This window comes from Ranitomeya variabilis, chromosome 3 (genome assembly GCF_051348905.1).
Source record: "Ranitomeya variabilis isolate aRanVar5 chromosome 3, aRanVar5.hap1, whole genome shotgun sequence".
NCBI classification, from domain to species: Eukaryota; Metazoa; Chordata; class Amphibia; order Anura; family Dendrobatidae; genus Ranitomeya; species Ranitomeya variabilis.
This window is the reverse complement of record NC_135234.1, coordinates 193,498,776-193,519,197: the sequence shown is the minus strand read 5'-3', so window position 1 is coordinate 193,519,197 and position 20,422 is coordinate 193,498,776. Positions and strand designations below refer to the sequence as shown.

Here is a 20,422-nt window from a genome sequence, read left to right as displayed (position 1 = left end):
CCTGAAGGCCAGCCAGGTTTTTGTGACTCTCACATTGCACCTAGCCCGCCATGCCTGCCCTAGAATACCGCGCGCTTCCATAGTGACAGCGAGGCAGGGAGCTGCAGCCATGTCACACACTGCCGCCGCAGCGGAGGAAGGATGTAAACAACTGGCAATAGAGGGGTTAAAGCCGTGACGTCAGGGACTCCGTGCGCTCAGGCACGAACCTCGCCAACGAACTACAGATCTCTGCTCTCTAAACTACAACCCCCGTGAGCGAGGAAACAGTACGCATGCGCACATGTAGCTTCCTCGGTCATCTGATAGGCGCATGAGAAGAACTACGCATCCCACAAGGCATTGCAACGTGCTCATGCGCCCTGCTGGACGTTGGGCCATTTAAAAGTCGTCGTTAGGGGAAATGGCCGCGCAGCTAGGTACGTTTGCTGAAGAAAAAGACAAAGCCAAGGTAGGGCGCAAAAAGAAGCGGAGGGACAGCTCACCCTCCTCGGAGAAGAAGCGGAAAAAGAAAGATGAAGGGGGCGCTGGGGAGGACCTGACCGAGAAGGAAGCGAAGAGGAGGAAGCTGGGCAATGACACCCATCACAGCTGTCACCATCACCACCACCATCATCACCATCACAAGCACCACCATCACCACCATGGCAAAGAGGAGCTGCTGCTGCGCCCCCCTCCGCCGCCCGTGCCCAGCGCCGGCCCTCCTGTGCCCCCCATCACCCAGGCCCTGTTCACCCTGTCACAGCTGGAGAGGCCTAGGGACAAGGGCAAGAAGAAGCACAGGATCAAGAAGGAGAACGGGGAAGGAGACAGCCCGCTGAGATCTGTCAAGAAAGGTGAGAGTGCAGAAGAACATGTGCCAGGGGGAGGGAGGGGACACCTGGGGAGGGGAGGGCATGTGCCAGGGGGGAGGGGGGGACACCTGGGGAGGGCATGTGCCAGGGGGGAGGGGGGGGGACACCTGGGGAGGGCATGTGCCAGGGGGAGGGAGGGGACACCTGGGGAGGGCATGTGCCAGGGGGAGGGAGGGGACACCTGGGGAGGGGAGGGCATGTGCCAGGGGGAGGGAGGGGACACCTGGGGAGGGGAGGGCATGTGCCAGGGGGAGGGAGGGGACACCTGGGGAGTGCAGGGCATGTGCCACGGGGGAGGGATGGAGGGGATGCCTGGGGAGGGCATTTGCCAGGGGGAAGGGATGGGACGCCTGGGGAGGGCATGTGCCAGGGGGAAGGGATGGGACGCCTGGGGAGGGCATGTGCCAGGGGGAAAGGGTGGGACGCCTGGGGAGGGCATGTGCCAGGGGGAAAGGGTGGGACGCCTGGGGAGGGCATGTGCCAGGGGGAAAGGGTGGGACGCCTGGGGAGGGCATGTGCCAGGGGGAGGCTGGGACACCTGGGGAGAGCATGGCATGTGCCAGGGGGAGGCTGGGACACCTGGGGAGAGCATGGCATGTGCCAGGGGGATGGGCTGGGACACCTGGGGAGAGCATGGCATGTGCCAGGGGGATGGGATGGGACGCCTGGGGAGAGCATGGCATGTGCCAGGGGGATGGGATGGGACGCCTGGGGAGAGCATGGCATGTGCCAGGGGGATGGGATGGGACGCCTGGGGAGAGCATGGCATGTGCCAGGGGGATGGGATGGGACGCCTGGGGAGAGCATGGCATGTGCCAGGGGGATAGGATGGGACACCTGGGGAGGGCATGGCCTGTGCCAGGGGGAGGGATGGGACACCTGAGCAGGGCATATGTTGTTGTCATGGGCTGTGTCATTGACGCACAGATAACGTGTCTGACAGGGAGAATAATGCAGTACGTTATGCTGTTCTTCCCATCAAACAGTGGAACCTGTCGGACCCCGTTATAAGTCAGTGGCATCCATTAGTTGCATTTGGTGTGTGATTGATGTGACACACTTTTATTTCCATTATTTTGTGATGATGAAAATAAAATGATGTAACAGTAACTGAACTGACACCAGTGTGAACTCCGCTTTATATATGGCCTTGTTAAAGTGGCAGGATGATAATAATAATAATTTTATTTATATAGCGCCAACATATTCTGCAGCGATTTACAACTTAAGCTACGTTCACATTAGCGTTGCGTCAGGCGCAGCCGCGGCGACGCATGCGTCATGCGCCCCTATATTTAACATGGGGGGCGCATGGACATGCGTTGCACTTGCGTTTTGTGACGCATGCGTCACTGTGGTGCATGCGTCAGGGCGCAGAGGACGCTGCATGATTCAGTTTTTTCTGTGCCAAAAACCATGCAAAAGTGGACGCATGCGTCACAAAACGCTGCGTTGTGCATGCGTTTACATTTGCGTTGTGCGTTGCGTCGCCGACGCTGCACCACACAATGCAAATGTGAACGTAGCCTTATAGAGGGGACTTGTACAGACAATAGACATTACAGCATAACAGAAATCACTGTTCAAAACAGATACCAGGAGGAATGAGGGCCCTGCTCGCAAGCTTACAACCTATGAGGAAAAGGGGAGACACGAGAGGTGGATGGTAACAATTGCTTTAGTTATTTGGACCAGCCATAGTGTAAGGCTCGGGTGTTCATGTAAAGCTGCATGAACCAGTTAACTGAATAAATGTGTGGTGATGATGATGTGAACTTTGTGGCATTGTGCCTCCTTGCTTTGTCAGATGACTCGCTTGTCGTGGTTCTCCAAGCTTGCTGGCTCATCTACAAGTCTAATATTTTGTAGTTTTTCTCCTTTAGGTCAGATTTACACAGCGGACTTTCAGCGTCCCAGAATGAACAATGATGTCTGGACCATCTGAGGTCTCCTGACCCAAACTCTGCAGCCTCATGTATGGTGTAGTTTGGGTCAGGAGACCTGCAGCCGGTCCAGATGTCTCTGGTTATTCTCGGACTATGGATGTTGGGCGTGTGACACCAGGTTTTTATAAGCCTCATGAGGTTTACAATGTCTCAGCCAGGGATGTTTTACTCAAACACTGCGGCTTTTGAGAGAAAACCATACATTGAACGGTCCGTCAGGAACCATGTTTGGGTAACAAGTTCAGGGACCTGTGTGTAGGACTAGTCTCCACATGTGGCTCAGTCCCTAGCAGATTTTAAAGTATTCTTCTCTCTGACATGTCACAATGTTTGAGTCCAACATACCCGGCTGCCATCATACAGTCAGTTCCTGATTCACAGGCGCCATGTTTCTGCTGTCAGGTTCCCTTTCTATCTGCCTTTTATCCTGATCCCTGCTCTGCTGAGGTGAGCATTTGACCTTTTTTCCCTTTGATGCCCCCTTTGTACATTAGGCAGCAGTTTCTATACCCTGACACACACTGGCAGTGAGTCTTGCAGTAGATGTGGGGAGAGGTTATTTTTTTGTTGTGGCCATGTTTTGTAGAGAGTAGAAGTGTTGTTGGTGTCCCAGCCATATCTACCGGTTTGTAACCCATTCAGTCTTTTCCCAACGTGCAACAAGGCATAGATGTTTGTTTCCACAGAATTGAATTGCTGATGTTTTTGCCAAAGTTTGTGAGATTGGGATTGCAGAGAAAATCGGTGGCATAAATGAACATGCTGCTCATCAAAATGTTCCCTGCAGTTCACTTGCGTTGTACATCTTTACAGCAGCGTGTAGATAATATTTTGCATGCTGCCACTGTAATACCCTGCGCATTATCTGCACGGTGCAGAATCCACAGCTGGCTCATACCCGCACACATTGGCATATTTATTTGGCAGATGCCAGCCGCTCTCCTGGTGATCAGCTCTATGACGCTAGAGGTGTAACTAGATCAGTGGTCACAACCTGGGACTGCGTGTGAAGATGGTTGTCCTTCATGGATCATAGACTGAGATAATTTACTAAGCTAAAAGTGCCAGTATTCCCAGAATAACGTTCACGCCTTATTTGTTGTAGACACTTTGACCTGAAGTCATCAAGACCGGCATACTTCACGCACTCCTGTTAATGAATGCAGCGCGTCTGACTCGTTGCGTGTGCCTCACTACAATTTTTAGTCTAGTCGGGGAGTAAACGCCTCTGCCGCTCCCATGTCTCTCCCGTTTTGGTGGAGTTGGGCAAAGTGGTATGAAAACACCAGGAGCATTGTGGAGCTGCGCAGAAGTTTTGCAACTTTGAAGGCTATTTCCACCAGAATTCTGGCATAATCGCTTTTACGACAGGGCCTTTATGTACTTTGCCAGATAAAGAAATATGTTGGGCCACATCTCTTTTGCAAATGTGTCAAAACCTTGGCGCAAAAAAGACACTAAGTAAGCCAACTAATAGTTGGTGTACAATTAGGCTAGTCAGACTGGAGATGGAACACATTCATCATTCAGCATGAGCCACTACCTTAAATTTTACACATTTTTATTTATTTTTCTAACCTAGTAAGAAACGCCATGAACTTCGATTGTGGGTTTTTTTTTGTTTTGTTTTTTTCTTCTATAGAGAAGCCTATTGGAGAACCGCCATACCAGGGCCATGTTTCATTTTGAACAACTTCACAACACATGCTACCTGATTAATCAAGACTAGCATTGTGCGCACCAGTCCTGATGATGGGTCTGCTCTACTAAGATGTAGTAGTTATTCTTTAAAGAACCTGTCACCAGAAAAATGCTATTAGCCTGCGGTTAATGGAGTTGCGAGCTAATGGCGTAACTAACCTGACCGGCATCCACACTTAGTTTTCTCCCCATAGCGTTCAGCTAACTTTATTTCCCCTGGCAGTGTTCGGGCTTCTGTCACTGGAGCGGCGCCAGCGGCAGATTCAGTCACTGTTCTTAGCAGCAGCTGTAACCGGGTCCCCGACAGCTGGCTCCAATGCAGAGCAAATGTCAGTCAGTGCAGCTGCCACTCTCTATAGTCAGAGCGGTGACTGAACCCGCACCGATGCCGCCCTCATGGCTAACACTGAATGCTGCCGGGGAGGATTAAGTTAATTTTCTCCCTGCAGCATTCAGCAAAGTGCAGGCGCTGGCAGGTTAGTAGCATATTAACCCCATATCTGCAGGTTTATAGTGTTTTTTTTTTTTTTTTTTTTGTTTTCTGGTGACTGGTTCCAATTAATGCCTCTTAATGAATTGGGTGCATGTTTCACAAGTGTCAGAAATGTGCTCCCCTTACTTCTGAGCTCTTCCCACTTATTGAAAAGTTGATCAGGACTTGTATAAATATGGAAAGTCACAATTGTAGCACAGATGTGAGTTCACAACCATTTTGCAATGTTTCTGACATTATGCTGGTGCACATTGATGAATCAAAGCCATTGTGTGCACACCATTTAATATTTGATTGACATTTAAGTCTATATTTGTATGGTACCACAAACAAATTATGGAAAAATAAACACTGTGAAATCTCCTCTAAAGCCCTGTTCTGATAGTTGTAATAAAATGAGGCAGTCAAGTATACAACTTGCAGACATGGCACCTCTGTCCTTATTTTTCCTTTTTATTTTTTTCTATGTGGACTATAGGTTGGCTAGAATGGGTGCGTGTGCTCTCCATGGCGGACATGGGCAGCACTCGTTCATATGCTTGTCTCTTTGCAGCCCTTAGGCCTCACATTTAGATGTACATCTTCATCCACACGTACCCATTTTGGCCTAAGGGCATGTTAGCAAGTCTATTTTTCCTTCTTATGGACCAATTGTCCATTTTTTTTTTTTTTTTTTTATTATTTTTTTTTTGGCAGGATTTGTAGATCAAACTAGCACATTTAAGTGGTTCCTTGGCGGAGGGTGTGGATACTGATGGCTCTCGGATGCCCTTCGTGTGTCATCTGAGCCCTGTCCGCTTCGATCTCCTCACTGTCTAGTGGGTATGAAGGGCTAAGATTATTATTATTTATTATTTTTGTGTGTGTACAACTAAGGCTAATTTCACACTAGCGTTGGGCACTGCATGTCTCAATGCGTCGTTGTGGAGAAAAAACGCATCCTGCAAAGTTGTCTGCAGCATGCATTTTTTCTCTAGTAACCCCCCACGACAGCACACCTGGAGGATGTTACCCCTTTCCTAATAGGGACAGGAAATGACAAGAGGTTAAATAACCCCTCCCTCATCCTCCCCTCAGTGTTCTTTCCTGTCCCTACTAGGGATGAAGAGGTCATCCCAGGTGCATTGTGCCGGCAGCGGTCACCGGGGGGTATACAGACAATCTGGCCGGGCAGCTGGGATCAGACTTACGTCCATTCCCTGTCGCTGCTCCCGTCTCCTCTGACTCGGGACTCTTCACCGCCGCCATTCCGCACCTGCGGGTAAGGTCTGGGGCGTTCTTCGGCTGGAGGCCTCTCGGAGCTCTCCAGCCCTTCTCCTCCTCCGTACACGCGCGCGTGTAGGTACTTCCGGTCTGAAGCCGGCGGCCGGATATGACGTCAGACGCCGGCCGGCTTCTTTGAATCAGGAAGTTCCTCGTGCGTTCCAGCCAGGAACGCTAGGCAGATAGCAGGGAAGACGTCGGCGTCCTCCCCCCACGTACTTCCGGACACCGGAGGAGGAGGTCCTCATGCAGGAGGACAGGTGCTACGTCCGGTCGCCTATATATTCAGGCCCTGGACAGGAAGACATCGCAGGTAGGACCACTGTGTGGTGAAGACTATGGAGATGTCTGCTTCCTCGCGCTCTGCACCTGCAGAACACAGCACCATCCCGGCCCCAGTGAGTAATCTGGCCCCGGGTGTCCATTCCCTGATGTGGGTTGTAGTCTTATGATTCCTTCTCCCCTTCCTTTTTAGGGGGACAAGGAACCCACATCAGGAAGCAAAACAAAAATGACCCGCAAATGCGCAGTCTGTATGAAGAAGCTGTCCTCTTCATAAAAAAAATCATTGTGCAAAGAATGCACAGACAAAATTGTCAGCGAGGAACGGCCATCCCTGATAGAAGAGATTAAAACCTTAATCCAGCAGAAGATTAAAACATCTCTTGCCACTCTTTCCCAACCTACACGATCTCCTAGTGCCCCTCCTGAGGCTAAGAAAAGAAAACTTAATCCACAGGAGGAAGAGCAGGAGGACTCTCAGGGAGAGACATCGGACGAACCCCCAGAGGAGGGTGAATTATCCCTGGACTCTGAAACTGTCCAGCAAGAAAGATACTACTTCTCTTCATCTGATATGGAAGAACTCCTTACGGCTGTAAGGAAAACTATGGAGGTTGAGGAAGAAAAGACGGCCCACTCGGTGCAAGAGGAGATGTTTGGAGGACTTCGTTCTAGGAAGCGTCAGGTGTTTCCTATTCACCAAAACATCCGAGATTTAGTTCTGGACGAGTGGGAATCCCCAGAAAAGAAGCTGACTACTCCAGCAGAAATTAAAGACAGATTTCCTGTAGATGCCGAAACAGCGTCATGCTGGTCAGAAGTCCCAAAAGTGGACGTCCAGATTGCCAGAGTAGCCAAAAAGACCACGCTACCATTCGAGGATGCCTCCCAACTGAGAGACCCTCTGGAACGCAAGATGGACGGACTACTAAGGAAGTCGTGGGAGACGTCAGCATCTTTACTGAGCATCAATTCAGTATCCACTTGCGTTGCTAGATCGATGCATCGCTGGCTGGGACAGCTAGAGGAGCACTTGTCCTCAGGTACTCCAAGAGAAGATATTCTGGCCTCCTTGCCTATCTTCCAGAAAGCAACAGGCTTTTTAGCAGATGCTTCTGCAGAATCCGTGAGAGTGACGGCGAGATCATCCGCACTGTCAAACTCAGTAAGGCGTGCACTCTGGCTAAGATCCTGGTCTGGGGATATGACTTCCAAGATGAGGCTGTGTTCCATTCCTTTAAAGGAAAGTATATGTTTGGACCAGCCTTGGATGATCTTTTGGAAAAGGCTTCAGACAAGAAAAAGACCTTACCAGAACCTAGAAACCCTAGGAAAAAACCCTTCCGCGCTCAGCAGGAGCATACCCCTCAATACAGAGGGAAGGGTAAAACAGGTCGCTGGAGCTATCCGAAAGGAGGGAAAGACAGGAATCTTTTTCTTTCACAACCCCAAAACCAGAGAAAGCAATGACGCCGTCATAGTGGGGGGTCGGATTTCGAACTTCCTCCCAGTCTGGCAAAAGATCGGGGTGGATCAGTGGACCTTAAAATTGGTCAAAGAGGGGATGAAAATAGAGTTTACATCATACCCCCAAAAAAGAATTAAAACTACAACGTTATCAACACCAAAGCTACAGTCCACCCTGATAACTGGGATAGAAGATCTCTTAATCAACAATGTGATCTCCCCAGTCCCAAAAGACGAAAGAAACAAGGGCCATTATTCCAGCCTATTTCTGATAAGGAAACCAAACGGAACCCATCGGATAATAATCAATCTGAAACCGCTGAATCAATATGTAACCTACAGAAGATTCAGAATGGAGTCCATCAGATCAACAGTACCCTTAATAGGGCAAGACTTCGTCATGGCAACCATCGATTTACAGGACGCATATTACCACGTCCCAGTCCATCCAACCTATCGGAAGTTCCTAAGGTTTGCAGTCACCAGGGGAGAAGTTATAGACCACTTCCAGTTCAATGTCCTCCCATTCGGACTATCAGCAGCTCCAAGGATCTTTACAAAGGTCATGTCCGAGGTGATGGCGTACATCAGAAGTCGGCAGATATGCATAATCCCATACCTCGACGACCTCTTGGTAGTGGGCCCCACGGTTCCAATTCTACAGGAACACCTTCAGACAACAGTCCAGATCCTGTCATCCCTGGGTTGGGTGATAAACCCCAAAAAATCGGATATGGTTCCGTCCACAACAAAGATCTTTTTAGGGGTCTTATTAGACTCCCACAGACAAACCTCTTTCTTACCCGAACAAAAGCGGTCCCTGCTTACATCAAAGATAAGAACATTACGGGACAAGAAGTGTGTATCTCTAAGATGGGCCATGTCGGTTCTAGGTACCATGACATCTTGCATCCAGATGGTGGCATGGGCTCAAGCCCACACCAGGATACTTCAGACATTTATTCTGTCAAGCTGGGACGGATCCCCAGGTTCTCTAGACAAAAAGATCCGGATACCACCGTATGTAAAGTCCTCATTAACATGGTGGCTACAAAAAGAGAACCTAATAAGAGGAGTTCCCTGGTTGCAGGTCCCAGCAGTGACCATAACAGTAGATGCCAGTGGAAAAGGTTGGGGAGCCACGGTAGACCAGCACATATTCCAGGGATCCTGGTCAGCTGAAATAGCACAAAAATCCTCGAATTTCAAAGAGCTAAAGGCAGTGGAAGAAGTCCTCAAAACAGCGGTAATTCTTGTACAAAATTCCCACATAAAAATATACTCAGACAACATGACAACAGTTGCTCACCTTCGCCACCAGGGAAGTACAAGACACGAAGATCTAAAGACAATATCAGCAAGAATATTTTCGTGGGCCGAAGAACATGTTCTCTCCATATCCGCCCTACATATAAAAGGGGAGATAAACGTACAAGCCGACTTCTTGAGCAGAACAGAGGTCCATCCAGGAGAATGGAGCCTAAACCCAGAAGTCTTTCAGATACTAGTCAAAAGATGGGGTCAGCCAGAAGTGGACTTGTTCGCAAACAGCCAGAACACAAAGGTAGACCAGTTCTTCTCGCTAGATCCGATGAATCCGGGGTTAGCTGTGGACGCATTGGTCCAGCCATGGACATTCACGCTAGCATACGTTCTCCAAACATTACAGGCTTGACCTGATGTCAAAAGAAGACTTAGCCTTCGGAGAAAAAGTCCTTAGTGCTGTAGTCCCTCCCTAAAAATTACTCTTGGGTACTGCTCCAGGTGTGCTGTCGTGGGGGGTTACTAGAGAAAATAGAATTATTCTTACCGTTAATTCGGTTTCTAGTAACCCACCACGACAGCAGGAGTAATCCCTCCCTTTGCTTAAAATACGTTCTGAAAAGAATAAATATAATTTGAAGCATTCATTCTCCTGTGGTCCTTTATAATAACACTGAGGGGAGGATGAGGGAGGGGTTATTTAACCTCTTGTCATTTCCTGTCCCTATTAGGAAAGGGGTAACATCCTCCAGGTGTGCTGTCGTGGTGGGTTACTAGAAACCGAATTAACGGTAAGAATAATTCTATTTTTTCTCCATAGACTTTTATTAGCGACGCAGTGCCACACGTTGCAACCGTCGTGCGACAGTTGCATCGTGTCATGGCGGACCGTCGGTTACATGTAAAAGTTACATGTAACTTTTTTTTGCACGTCGTGTCCGCCATTTTCGACCGCACATGCGCGGCAGAAACTCGGCCCCCTCCTCCCCGGACCTTACAATGGGGCAGCGGAAGTGTCGTAAGACTGCTTCCGCTGCCCACGTCGGGCATTTTTTTTTCACAGTATGCGTTGGTACGTCGGGCCGACGCAGCGCGACGGCCCCGTACCGACGCTAGTGTGAAAGCCACCTAAGGCTACTTTCATACTAGCGTCGTTTTGCTTACGTCGCAATGCGTCGTTTAGGAGGAAAAAACGCATCCTGCAAAGTTGTCTGCAGGATGCGTTTTTTCCCCATAGACTTACATTAGCGACGCATTGCGACGTATGGCCACACGTCGCATCCATCGTGCGACGGATGCGTCGTGTTTTGTCGGACCGTCGGCACAAAAAAACGTTCCATGTAATGTTTTTTTGTGCGTCGAGTCCGCCATTTTCGACCGCGCATGCGTGGCCGAAACTCCTCCCATGAACTCACAATGGGCAGCGGATGCGTTGTAAAACTGCATCCGCTGCCCACGTTGTGCTACTTTAACACACTGTCCGTCGGGTCGACGGTTTGCGACAGCCCGTACCGACGGACTAGTGTGAAAGTAGCCTAAGGCTTCTTTCACACTAGCGTCGGGCTCGGCCCGTCGCCGTGCGTCGGGCCGAGGTCCCCGACGCTAGCGTTGTCCCCGCCGCACAACGGGGGCAGCGGATGCATTTTTCCAGCGCATCCGCTGCCCCATTGTGAGGTGTGGGGAGGTGGGGGCGGAGTTCCGGCCGCGCATGCGCGGTCAGAAAAAGCGGACCGTCGTGAGCAAAAAACGTTACATGTAGCGTTTTTTGCTCCCGACGGTCCGCCACTGCACGACGCATTCGTCGCACGACGGGTGCGACGTGTAGCAATCCGTCACAATGCGTCGCTTCATGTTAATCAATGGCGAAAAAACGGATCCTGCAAACACTTTTGCAGGATGCGTTTTTTTCGGCAAAACGACGCATTGTGACGGAATGCAGTTAACGCTAGTGTGAAAGTAGCCTAAGGCTGCCGTCACACTAGCAGTATTTGGTCAGTATTTTACCTCAGTATTTGTAAGCCAAAACCAGGAGTGGGTGATAAATGCAGAAGTGGTGCATATGTTTCTATTATACTTTTCCTCTAATTGTTCCACTCCTGGTTTTGGCTTACAAATACTGATGTAAAATACTGACCAAATACTGCTAGTGTGACGGCAGCCTAAAACTGATGTTAAAAATCGGACTCTCACCAAAAATGGCTTATAATCCAATTCGGGCACACTTATTAAGTCTTGTGTACAAGAAGGAAAACAAAAATACATGTCTGAATGAGGCCTCCTGGAGATATTTTTCCCCTAGAAGCAACACTTCTCAGGGAGAATACCTGTGTAATTTGGCATCTTGTGGATAGAACAGAAATGAAGTCTTGGACACAGTGGTCTTGTATGGTCCCAAAGATGATTGACATACTTCATTTCTCGCCTCCTTACAATCTATATGGGTATCTGCCCATAAATGTGTTAACGTATATGTTGGGGAAAAAAAGCTTGTTACTCTATTCTTCAGAAGTGAGAGTAACCTGTGAATGATGGTGCCCGCCCTGACTTAATAACCTTCCTGTGAGGAAATGTTCCTATAGTGTCCATTACAGCTCAGTGCAGCTGTGGTAGGATGTAAACATGGCTGAGGAGGCTCTTGGAGCCTGATGTGAGGCACTTGCCTGAATTGTGCAGCTCTGTTGTTCTCTGTGGTTTGTGGAATGTATCTAATGAATGTTGTCCCTGTAGCTGGGAACAGACAGAGGCCTGTGTGCAATAATTGGAGGAGACCGAGGGCCGCACTGTGGTAACCAGACATTTTCTGTCATGTATAGGAATTGGGTCTTTGCTGCTGCGTTCACAGGAAAAATGACCTCCAAATCTGTCTAGTAGCCATCCTCCATCTGTGACATGTAGTTGTGGTGTCCTCGTTCACACGTTTCCCAGCACGGATATTGTACATTAGGATGTCTGAGAGACTCCTTCATCATAATGGGAGACACACTGGAATTTCCCTCCTGTTTATAAATAGGTCGTATAAAGTATCTGTGTCCTAGTTACCATCACTAGAAACCTTGCAGCAAATGTATACTCTACCATAAAATATTAATATGCATTATCTCGTACGGCTCCTGGATGCGTCATAAACCCTTCATTTCAGAGTCAGTTTTCATTTTTGTGCTTCAGTATATTACTCTGCTTTGTATGATTGCAGCACAAGTGGTTTTGAAAGATCTCGTTTATTTTTACCATATAATATGCTGGGGGAAAAAAAAGCCAAAAGCAAATCCTAGTTGGATCTATTGGTGAAGGAAAAAAAAAATGCAATTCCAGCATTCTTTTTTGGGGTTTGTTTTTACTGCACACATTGTGCGGTAGAAATGACCCAGTGACAGGAGTCTCCAGGTCAGTACAATTATGGCAATACCAACCTTCTGTAGTTTTGGGATATTAACCAAAATTTATTATATATATATATATATATATATATATATATATATATATATATATATATATATATATATATATATATATATATATATATATATATATATATATATATATATATATTTTTTTTTTGTTTTTTTCATTAAGGAGAGAAGTGTGAGGGCCTGTGTGGCGTTTATTTTTTGGAGGCATGACAACCTATTCTTTTTATGGGGCACATACAATGTTTTGATTCTTCCAAAAATGCCATGAAAAGCAGAGTGTAGTAACCAAATTCTCCCCCCCAAGTTACTTTGTGTTTAATTTTTTATATGTATAGGATTCTTACAGACCTAGTGATACCAAATGAGTATGGGCATTTAGGCCAGGGTCACACTTGCAAGTAACTCACGCCAATACCTGGCACTTGGGACCGGAGTGTATTTGTACATGTATTGAATGACTTGTGCGAGTTTCTCGCATTACACTCACAAGTGTGACCCCTGCCTAAATGAGTAAATCCTAACAAATTTGTCAGAAAAACCTTTAGGGCACAGGTGGATGGCCATATTACTTGCGTGAGGCTCGCATCACAATCCCCAGACTGGCTGTTGGCTCTCTTGAAATGAGCGTGACAACGGCATAAAAATACATGCTATTACCCTCAGGTCAGGAGAGCCGATAGCCAGTTCAAGGATTGCAATGCGATCCTCACATGAGTACTATGGCTGTCTGATTGCCCTATATATGGGATTTATTCAGTCGTCATGACAGCACTAACGAGAGAGGGGATCCGCCCTTCAGGGACAGGAAACCTACAGAGATAAAAGGGTGGCACCTCTCTCCCGCATCAGTTGGTTTCCTGTCCCTGACAGGGGACCCTGCAGAGGCCTTTTGAAGAAAGGCGAAGAAGTTTTTGACCCAGGTCCGACTCACCGATCCTGGAGGCGGGAGGGCCCCTTCCCCGGTGTTGATCGCGACGCTGGATGTGCCGCACCACAGAGGGCTGTGGGGGTAGGCAGCAGCACGGCAGGAGCAGCCTTCAGGGGGAGTGCTGTCTCGGATAGGTGTCCCATCGCCAGGTGCGGGTGAGTATTGTGTGGGAGGCCCTCCGAAACTGAGTATTCCCGGCTGGTGGCGCACATCGCAGCGGCTACCGGCACTGGGCGCTGGAGCGTCCCCTCTGCACCGGCGTCCTAAGCGACACGAGCGCGTATTCCCGCTGGTGGCGCACATCGCAGCGGCTACCGGCACTGGGCGCTGGAGCGTCCCCTCTGCACCGGCGTCATAAACGGCACGAGCGCTGCGCTTAGCGTCCCGGAAGCGTCGCACCGGAAATGACGCGCATGGGGGGGGCGGTGCTTAGTACGGCAGCAGGCAATGACGCCCGACGCATGCGCAGTGCGTCGCACTGAGGAAAAACATGGCGGCGCCCGTCGGTCTCCCCTGTATAGTCTGCGTGGGGGTTTCTTCGGTTGCACTTGCGGCGGTACTTCCTGGCTAATATCGTGAGTACCATTGGCGGGGGTCTCGGGGAAAGGAGGGGCCTCCCACACGCCGGCTTGTACCAGGCAGTTCACCAGGATTGGCCGGCTGTCCCCCATCGGGGGGAGGTACCTTTAGGGGGCCGGCTATTTAAGGATTCAATGATGGCTGCTTCATGCTTCATATCCATTGGTACAATGGAGTCTCAGGAGCAGGATCCGTTGCCTTCTGAGCAACAGTGTCAACCCCTGGAGAAGCCCCATGCAACAAACACCCAGCGACGTTCTAGTGGCAGTAGTCATCCTGGAGGTAGAGCTGATCAATCCTCTAAAGCCGGAAAGTCCTCAAGCCGGATGGATATTGCCTCGGTGGAGAGGGTCCCCCCGCAATCTTCGGTACCACTTGGACACTATAGGGGTAAGTGATCGTCGTGAAAGTTCACTTAGTGACTGGTGTCCCTCCTTATTCCCTTTCTTACATCAGGGAAAAAAGCGGTCCTCTAAAACCAAGCACAAGGAATGTGCAGAATGTGGCATTCCTCTCCCTGACGAATACGTTAAAAGACTATGTAGTCCGTGCATCCAGCGTCTGATAGCGGAGGAGACCCCAGATTTCGCTACTAGTCTAAGACAGATTGTTAGACAAGAGATTAGAAGCTCTTCAAGATCTCAATCTCATAGTAGGGGGTCTAAAATAATAGACCCTGGATCCCCAAGTTCACGTGAGGATAGTGACTTAGGAGATCTAAAGTCGGAAGCTTCTCTCTCATCAGTATCCTCCTCGGGCACTGAGTACGGACATTCTTGTTTTTCTTTTGACCGGATAGACCGCCTCGTTAAAGCGGTAAATAACACAATTGGAATTGAGCAGACGCCGCCAGAAAAATCCATGCAGGATGTCATGTTTAAAGGTCTGGACCGTAAATCCCGCCGATGCTTTCCGGTGGTGGAGAAAGTTAGCGCCCTAATTTCCAGAGAATGGAAAAAACCGGAAAGAAAAGGTTCTCTTCCTCCATCCTTTAAACGGAAGTACCCATTCGAAGAATCCGCATCGGCGACGTGGGATAAAGCCCCGAAGCTCGATGCAGCGGTAGCCAAGGCTTCCAAGAAATCCTCTCTACCGTTTGAGGATCTGGGGACTTTAAAAGACCCACTGGACAGGAGGGCGGATGTGTTTCTCAAGGGAGCCTGGGAAACTTCAGCAGGAGCTCTCAGACCATCAATTGCTGCCACCTGCACAGCACGCTCTATGATGGTGTGGTTAGATAGCATGGAGGATCAGCTGAAGAACAAAACCCCGAGAGATGAAATAATATCTTCCCTCTCTATGATTCAGGGGGCTGCGGCTTACCTTGCCGATGCTTCAGCGGACTCCGTTAAATTGGCAGCCAGGTCGGCCACACTCTCTAATTCAGCCCGTAGAGCAATCTGGCTGAAATGTTGGCAAGGGGACATGCAGGCCAGATCCAAAGTATGCAACATTCCGTGCGAAGGGGAGCACTTATTCGGTCCGGTCCTAGACGAATTATTAGAAAAAGCGGGGGACAGTAAGAAACGGTTTCCCTACCTCGGTAGACCCACTTACAGAAGAGGCACTAATAGGAGGTGGTTTGACCGGTCAAGACCAAATAGAGATAAACCCAGATATGACGCCAATAAAAAGAAAGGTAGAGGCTATATGTTTAATTCCTTTAGAGACAACAGAAAGCCACAATGACTGGCGGACCGGGTAGGAGGCAGGCTTCTAGCCTTCTATCCGGTGTGGCGTAATATTTCCAATAGCCCGTGGGTCCTGGACATTATTAAGGCTGGACTAAAGTTCGACTTTCAGGTCACTCCTATTGACAGGTTCCTAGTAACACCAGTGCGTTCTTCCTCCGCAGAGCAACTGGCATTAGAGACTGAGGTCCAGGAACTCCAACAGAAAGGCGATTTGGTGGAGGTTCCTGAAGTACAAAGGGGTAAAGGATTCTATTCTCCCCTCTTTTTGATTAAAAAGCCAGATAATACCTTTCGCACAATTATAAACCTTAAGGGCCTAAATAGGTTTTTGTGGATCCCGTCATTTAAAATGGAGTCGGTCAAGTCTGCAATAAAGTTATTGTTTGACGGGTGTTTTATGGTCGTCTTAGATCTTAAAGACGCATATTATCACGTCCCCATACACATAGACCACCAGTGTTATTTCAGAGTTGCAGTCCTCTTAGGGGAATCGATAAGACACTTCCAATACAGGGCACTCCCCTTTGGTGTCGCGGTGGCCCCTCGGGTGTTCACGAAGATAATGGTGGAGGTTATGGCACATCTCCATGAGCAGGATATTCTCATAGTGCCATATCTCGATGACCTATTAATAATAGGAAACTCTGAGTCACACTGCACGTCCCAACTACACAAAGTAATTGCAGCCCTGCAAAGGTTGGGGTGGATAATTAATTTTAAAAAATCGCGGTTGCAGCCTCTAGAGGTTCAGGAATTCCTAGGTCTCATAGTGGACTCGAGGTTACAAGAATGCCGTCTACCTGACGTTAAGTTGGAAAAAATCCAACGACAGATTCTTAGAGTGATTGATAATCCGGTAACAACATTGAGGGGAGCAATGTCACTGTTAGGCTCACTCACGTCGTGTATTCCGGCAGTACGTTGGGCCCAATACCGCACTAGAGTTCTACAGTGGGAGGTTCTGTATAACACTCGTCTGTTAGGGGGTCACTTGGATAGTTCCTTTTCCTTGTCTGATTCCACTATTCAGTCCTTACGTTGGTGGTTACACGCTCCAAACTTACGTAATGGGGTTCCCTGGATAAACCACATATTGCGAGTAATAACCACAGATGCCAGCCCCACGGGATGGGGGGCACATATGGGCGAGCTGTGGGTCCAGGGGGATTGGTCACCCTCCGAACGGAATTTGTCATCTAACCTTAAAGAGTTGTTAGCCGTAGAACGAGCCCTGAGACATTTCCTTATATCCTTACAGGACCATCACGTCAGACTATTCTCAGACAATCAGGTAACGGTAGCTTACATTAACCACCAAGGGGGAACCCGGTCCAGGTCCTTAATGGAAGTATCGGGTCGTATCTTACAGATAGCCGAAAATCATCTACGGTCACTCACATCACTGCACATAAAAGGGAAGCACAACGTGGTAGCCGACTTTCTAAGTCGCAGAAAGCTCGGGCAAGGAGATTGGGTGCTCAATCAGGTCATCTTCGATCAGATCACCCATCGTTGGGGGTGCCCACAGATAGACCTCTTCGCCAACAAAGAAAACAAAAAATGTCGTCGATTTTGTTCCCTAAACCCCAGAGACAATCCGGTGGCGGTGGATGCCCTCCTGATTCCTTGGCACTTCGATATAGCCTACGCCTTTCCCCCGTTGAACTTGATCCCGATAGTCCTCAGGAAAATTCGCGAGGACAAAGCTCATGTAATTCTGATAGTGCCGTTCTGGCCCAAGAGGCCGTGGTTTCCTTGGCTGAGGAAAATGTCCATTTCTCAACCGTGGATTCTCCCAGAACTCCCAGACCTCCTCTCACAGGGTCCGGTCTTCCATCCACGAGTGGCCAGTTTACATCTGACGGCGTGGGATTTGAAGGGTCATTACTAAGAAAAAAGGGATTTTCAGAGGGACTTATTAATACCCTATTAAAAAGCAGAAAAGATTCCACGACAAATATTTATGTAAGAATCTGGAGAAAATTCCTTTCGGTCTCAGGATCAGTTATGAGTCAGAAAGCTAATATTCCAAAGATCTTGGAGTTCCTGCAGAGAGGCCTCGAGATGGGGCTAGCTACAAGCACCCTTAGAGTCCAGGTTTCAGCCTTAGGGGCGCTGTATAATTGTGGGTTAGCAAGAAATTATTGGATTGCTCGTTTTATTAAAGCGGCGGCTAGATCAAGACCCATCGTTAAGAAAAGACTAGCCCCGTGGGACTTAAACTTAGTTCTCTCAGCATTAACGGAACCCCCCTTTGAGCCTTTAGAATCTGCATCTATAAAAATCCTGTCCTTAAAAACAGCTCTTTTGATTGCTCTGACGTCGGCTAGGAGAGTTAGTGATTTACAGGCCCTCTCTAGACTGACTCCATATATGCAGATTAGAGAAGATAGAGTAGTATTAAGAACTGATCCCCTCTATCTCCCAAAGGTAGCGTCTAAATTCCACAGACTCCAGGAGATAAATCTCCCCACTTTTTGTCCTAATCCTAAAAACCAAAAGGAACTCAAACTCCATACATTGGATGTCAAAAGATGCCTTCTTAAATATATTTCTTTAACAGATCCCTGGAAAAAAGATAATTCCTTGTTTATATCCTATCAGGGAGTCAAGAAAGGGTGTAGAGTATCCAAAAACACCTTAGGTAGATGGATTAGGGAGGCAATTTCTCTGGCTTATTCAGCAGGTGGCCTAGAAGTCCCGGAAGGCGTAAAGGCTCATTCCACTCGTGCCATGGCAACTTCCTGGGCAGAGAGATCGGAGGTGTCAATTGAGGACATATGTAAGGCGGCCACATGGTCATCTCCGTCTACTTTCTTGAATCATTATAGATTAGATCTTGGTAGCTCCAACGATCTTACATTTGGTAGAAGGGTGCTGGAAGCAGTAGTCCCTCCCTAATACTCTTTCTCTGTAATTCTCTCGTTAGTGCTGTCATGACGACTGAATAAATACTCAAGCTACTTACCAGGTAGCGGTGTTTTTCAGGAGTCCATGACAGCACTCCTATATTCCCTCCCTTTCTACTGGTATGGCTTTCATCACGATAAGTATATTCTCATGTAGGTTAATTTTCTACAAATTTTAGTCACAAGGTGAAATGTGTTAAGATATTTATGTGTTACTAATCAATGGAGGTCCTCTCATGCTCTGTAATCCAACTGATGCGGGAGAGAGGTGCCGCCCTTTTATCTCTGTAGGTTTCCTGTCCCTGAAGGGCGGATCCCCTCTCTCGTTAGTGCTGTCATGGACTCCTGAAAAACACCGCTACCTGGTAAGTAGCTTGAGTATTTCATACTACAAAATACTCCCATAGATGTCGGCCATTGATTGGAAACAACATTAATATTTTGCACGCCTAAAAAAGTTATTTTCCTAACATGCATTCAAGGCCATGTTGCAAAAAATGAGTACACCCAAAAGTTTTTTTTTTTTTTTAACTACAAAATTCTAATTAATAACTCAATCCACCCATAAGTGTAATAAGCAGGTATCCAACAAAGTTGACCCTAAATGGGCGTTGCATAACAAAGACCGCCCTTCCCAATTCATGCTGTCAAGTGTCACCATATGAATGAGAAATGTCCAAGATTTGAGATGAAATAATTTTTTTTTTTTTTTTTTTTTTTTTTTTTACACAAGGTGAAGGCATGAAGGAGGTCAGCTAAACTTATCAGTCAGCATACTGTAGCAAAAGTGAGATAAAGGGACTCTTGTTTGAACAGTCATCCTGTGCTGACAAAGTCCTGCCCCTCGGTGCTTCACCATGAGGCCAATCATTTCAATACATTTTCATTTTCCCTTTATTCCACCCCACTCCCCATCTAATTTTATTGACAGCTCTGGCATAAGAATGTGCACGGTTATTTTATTGTCTGGATACCCCTTTCTTTAACCATGTAGAGCAACATATATTTATTTATTTATTCATACATCCATGTGGATCTTTCTTCCATTTTTGTAAATTTTCTCCGGTGGTCAACGGTATTGGATCCATGCTTTAACAAAGGAGTAACGCTACATTTTACCACACGGTGAGGCTGTTTCCAATTTTTCTTCGTGTGTCTTCTATGTCTTTGTAACTGATGGCTTCAAAACGTTACGGCGCTGCAAAGCTGAGGAGTACAAAGAAAAATGCATGGTGCCTACAGTGAAACATGGTGGTGGCAGTGTCCTTATGTGGAGCTGCATGAGTGCTGCTGATGGCGGAGAGCCACATTTCATTGATGGTATTATGAATTTACAGATAGCCCATTGTAGATATGGACTTTTCAAGTGTGACAAAGACCCAAAAACACGCATGTATGAGGCCACTGTTGCTTTTCTGATGAACAGGGTGGAAGTGACTCAGTGGCCAAGTATGTCTCCTAATCTGAAACCTATTGTGAATTCTGAAGTGACAAGTTGAGCATCACTCTCCATCCTGCATCCAGGCTCTAGGAGATGCTGTTCTTGAAGAATGGAAAAAGATTTTGCAATGTTTCGGAAACTTGTTCATTACATGCCTATATAACTTTGTGCTGTCTTTTAACCCCTTAATGA

General features: G+C 47.9%; 1 protein-coding gene across 1 annotated transcript in view; it reads left to right on the top strand.

Moving 5' to 3' along the window:
- The first annotated feature begins 296 nt into the window (after window positions 1–296).
- Window positions 297–20,422, top strand: part of RSBN1 (round spermatid basic protein 1) — a 48,240-nt gene continuing 28,114 nt past the window's right edge. Inside the window, exon 1 of the mRNA XM_077294935.1 lies at window positions 297–836. Within this exon, the coding sequence (XP_077151050.1) occupies window positions 404–836 (433 nt within the window). The 5' untranslated portion in view covers window positions 297–403. The remainder of the gene's footprint in view (window positions 837–20,422) is intronic.